This window comes from Pterocles gutturalis, unplaced genomic scaffold (assembly GCF_000699245.1).
Source record: "Pterocles gutturalis isolate BGI_N339 unplaced genomic scaffold, ASM69924v1 scaffold33315, whole genome shotgun sequence".
NCBI classification, from domain to species: domain Eukaryota; kingdom Metazoa; phylum Chordata; class Aves; order Pterocliformes; family Pteroclidae; genus Pterocles; species Pterocles gutturalis.
Window position 1 is genome coordinate 4,691 of NW_010144405.1, and position 2,835 is coordinate 7,525.

At 34.8% G+C, this 2,835-nt stretch overlaps 1 protein-coding gene across 1 annotated transcript in view; it reads right to left on the reverse strand.

Moving 5' to 3' along the window:
* The window catches only part of LOC104470245 (putative homeodomain transcription factor 2), a gene marked incomplete at both ends in the record, with an annotated part of 5,840 nt that extends 3,699 nt beyond the window's left edge, over positions 1–2,141 (reverse strand). The window contains one exon of the mRNA XM_010085093.1: positions 1,940–2,141. Within this exon, the coding sequence (XP_010083395.1) occupies positions 1,940–2,141 (202 nt within the window). The remainder of the gene's footprint in view (positions 1–1,939) is intronic.
* Between the last annotated feature and the right edge of the window lie 694 nt (positions 2,142–2,835).

The window sequence follows — 2,835 nt, forward strand, 5'->3', positions numbered from 1 at the left end:
TTGATATCAAAGTAAACATTTATCGGATCTTGAAGGGATAGTTCATATTATACTAAAGAACAATTCTGACATCTTATTTTTAAAGATATTTTGCCTAAACCAAACCTACCAAGAAAGGCTTAGAGACAAATTCAGAAGATTTGAAAACAAAACAAACCACCAAAACTGTGATAGCAGACACTCTAAGACTGAGTTATCAACACATACAGTAAAAAGTTAACATTTACCTCTTCTTCCAACAGTAAAGTGCTACAGATTGCATGTAGAATAGTCAGATCATTAATTTATTCCACTTTCCTCTTCCCTCATTTTAAACTAAAATTAAAGTAGTCCTTACAGTAACAGAAAGAAAAAAAAAAGGCAATAAAGGATCATTCAGCTGTCGAAAACTTTTTTTGTACACTCTCATTTATTAGGAGATCACTAGGTAGGACCCTGTAAAGTTTCCTTTGGAGTTTTCCTGTCATCAATAAAATGCTAAAAGGACAAAAAACAGTGAAGTTATTATCTATAAACACAACAAATCCTTTCTGCCCACAACCCAGACATCATTCTCTCTTCCATGATGAACTGTTTTCTGAGATGCTTCAAGGTGAGGTCATTTCACTTTTTTAACAGCTGTGTTGCATAAGGAAAGAGGGACAGGCAGAACAGTCTGGGATGTCTTATCTGCTACCTTTTGCAGTGGCACTAAAATGTATTGATTGTCTTTGTAAGAAGAGATGAGAAGGAGGAGAGAGGAGCCTATTCTAGCCTCTGTCAACTACTCTTTAATGTGGGTGTGTACTCACCAAGCAAGTTAAACCACAGACAATATCTCATCCATTCTATCAATTAAACTTAAAACTCTTTAAAATTACTTTTTCTTAAAAATCCTTGATTTGTTGAACTTGATCAAGAATGCAAAATGCTTGGAATTGATAAAGACAACTGAACCTCTGTTGCTATCACTGCTGAGAAAGCACCTCCTGCAGAGCAACAGAGTGAAGTTTTTGCCCTGAGACAAAACTTTATCACCTTCATTCTGACTTAATCATATGGATCTTTAAGGGATTGACAAATAATTTGGTTATGAAATCCACAAAGAATGCTTTTATAAAACTGTGCACTTGTAGACTTCCAGGAGAATAATCTTTCCCTTTGATATTATAATGGAAAAACCCTTGCTATGTTTGATCATTGATGGTAAACACTAGTGAGACAGAGTCAAACATAAGACCTGTAGCAGTAGTCAACATATGTTCAAATGCCAATGATAAGCAAGCCAGGAAAAACATTTTGGAAAAGCTATTCCATAGAACAGTAAGATGAAAACAGGAGATGCAGGAGATAATCTCACCCAGACAAATTAAAAAGTTCTGCTTTCTTTCATGACCACTTCCTACGCTTCCATCTCATCCCTATTCCTCACTATTGAGAGTCCTGCCTACTTATTTGAGAAGGAAATCATGTTTTCTTTATCTTCTAAAGAGATCAATTAAAAAAAAAAAAAAAGAAAAGGAAGTTGATTCACAGGCAAATGCTCAGAATGACCTCAAAATTACACACTGTCAGTAATGCAACATTTGTTCCATTTTAGCACAGAGACAGACCTGTGCCCAGAGTACCAAAGAAGCAGGAAAAGGTACAGTCTGTTTAGCTGGTCTGGAAAAACCCACAGATAAAACACAACACACAAATTTGTGCACTGGAATACGGAATGGCAGAGAGTGTTTAGATGTCAGTAAAGATCCTCCTACAAAGGAAAGCTAGGAATATAAAGATGGAATAAGAAGTCTTAACATCACTTTTGGCCTCAGGACTCTCAGCCTGATTTCATTTTTAAAACATTTTCCAGGATAAATTAGACAAGAATGCATCAAAAACATCATAAAAACACACCTCACATATCATTTGACAAATTAATAATCCTGCTTTGAAAGAAATGAAGCACACTTACTTTGTGATGACTGTGACTGTTGAAGGTATCTCTCACTGTTGCAGCGCTCCACCCTGACTCTTCAGGCTTAATCACTTCACATCGACGTTCATGGGCCTGCATACATTCTTCACTGCTTTTACCTGTCTTCTTCCCATCAAGGGACACATAGCCATTATCAGTCTCAGTAGATTTATCTATTGAGTTTTTTGCTTTCTTAGATCTATATATGAAACAAATACATGTATTAAATTAATGATTCTCTCAAATTTTTCCCAGTCTAAATCCTGCTTATCCCTCTCAACCCATATTTTAGTTTTACTAAGATGACCATAAACTAATAATATTAACATTTGATGCAATATTTGTAACTATTTCATCTTCTCAGTAATACCCATTATCCTTTCCTAAAATTGTTACAAAAGAAACAGTGTCTGAAAGAAAATTATATCATGAACTACTGAAAAAGGAGAAATGTTTAAAACTAAAACTTCACAGCAACTTTGGCAATAGAAGAACAAGCAGCCTCAAATGTAATGAGAAACTTCTCTATTTTATCTTAACAAAAAAGAGGGATACTAAAAGTTCCTTTAAATGTTATTAATTCAAGGCAAGTATGTCATTTCCTGAAGCTGCAAACAAACATGCTGTTTAGTACTCTGGAGACAGATATTTGTTGTTGTTTTAGATACACTCTGCTTACTAACAACTCTATACTAAATAGAAGGTGATTTACCCTTGTCCATACTATCCAGTAACACCCCTGGCAACATGTTTCAATATATCTTACAAACACACTAATTAAGCCTGTTTTCAAATCACAATTATTAGTCTTAGGAATTACTATTCCTAAGACTACTAACACTGATGAATAGTCTTCCATAACATTCTCCAGACATCATGCCCTTACCTAGTCA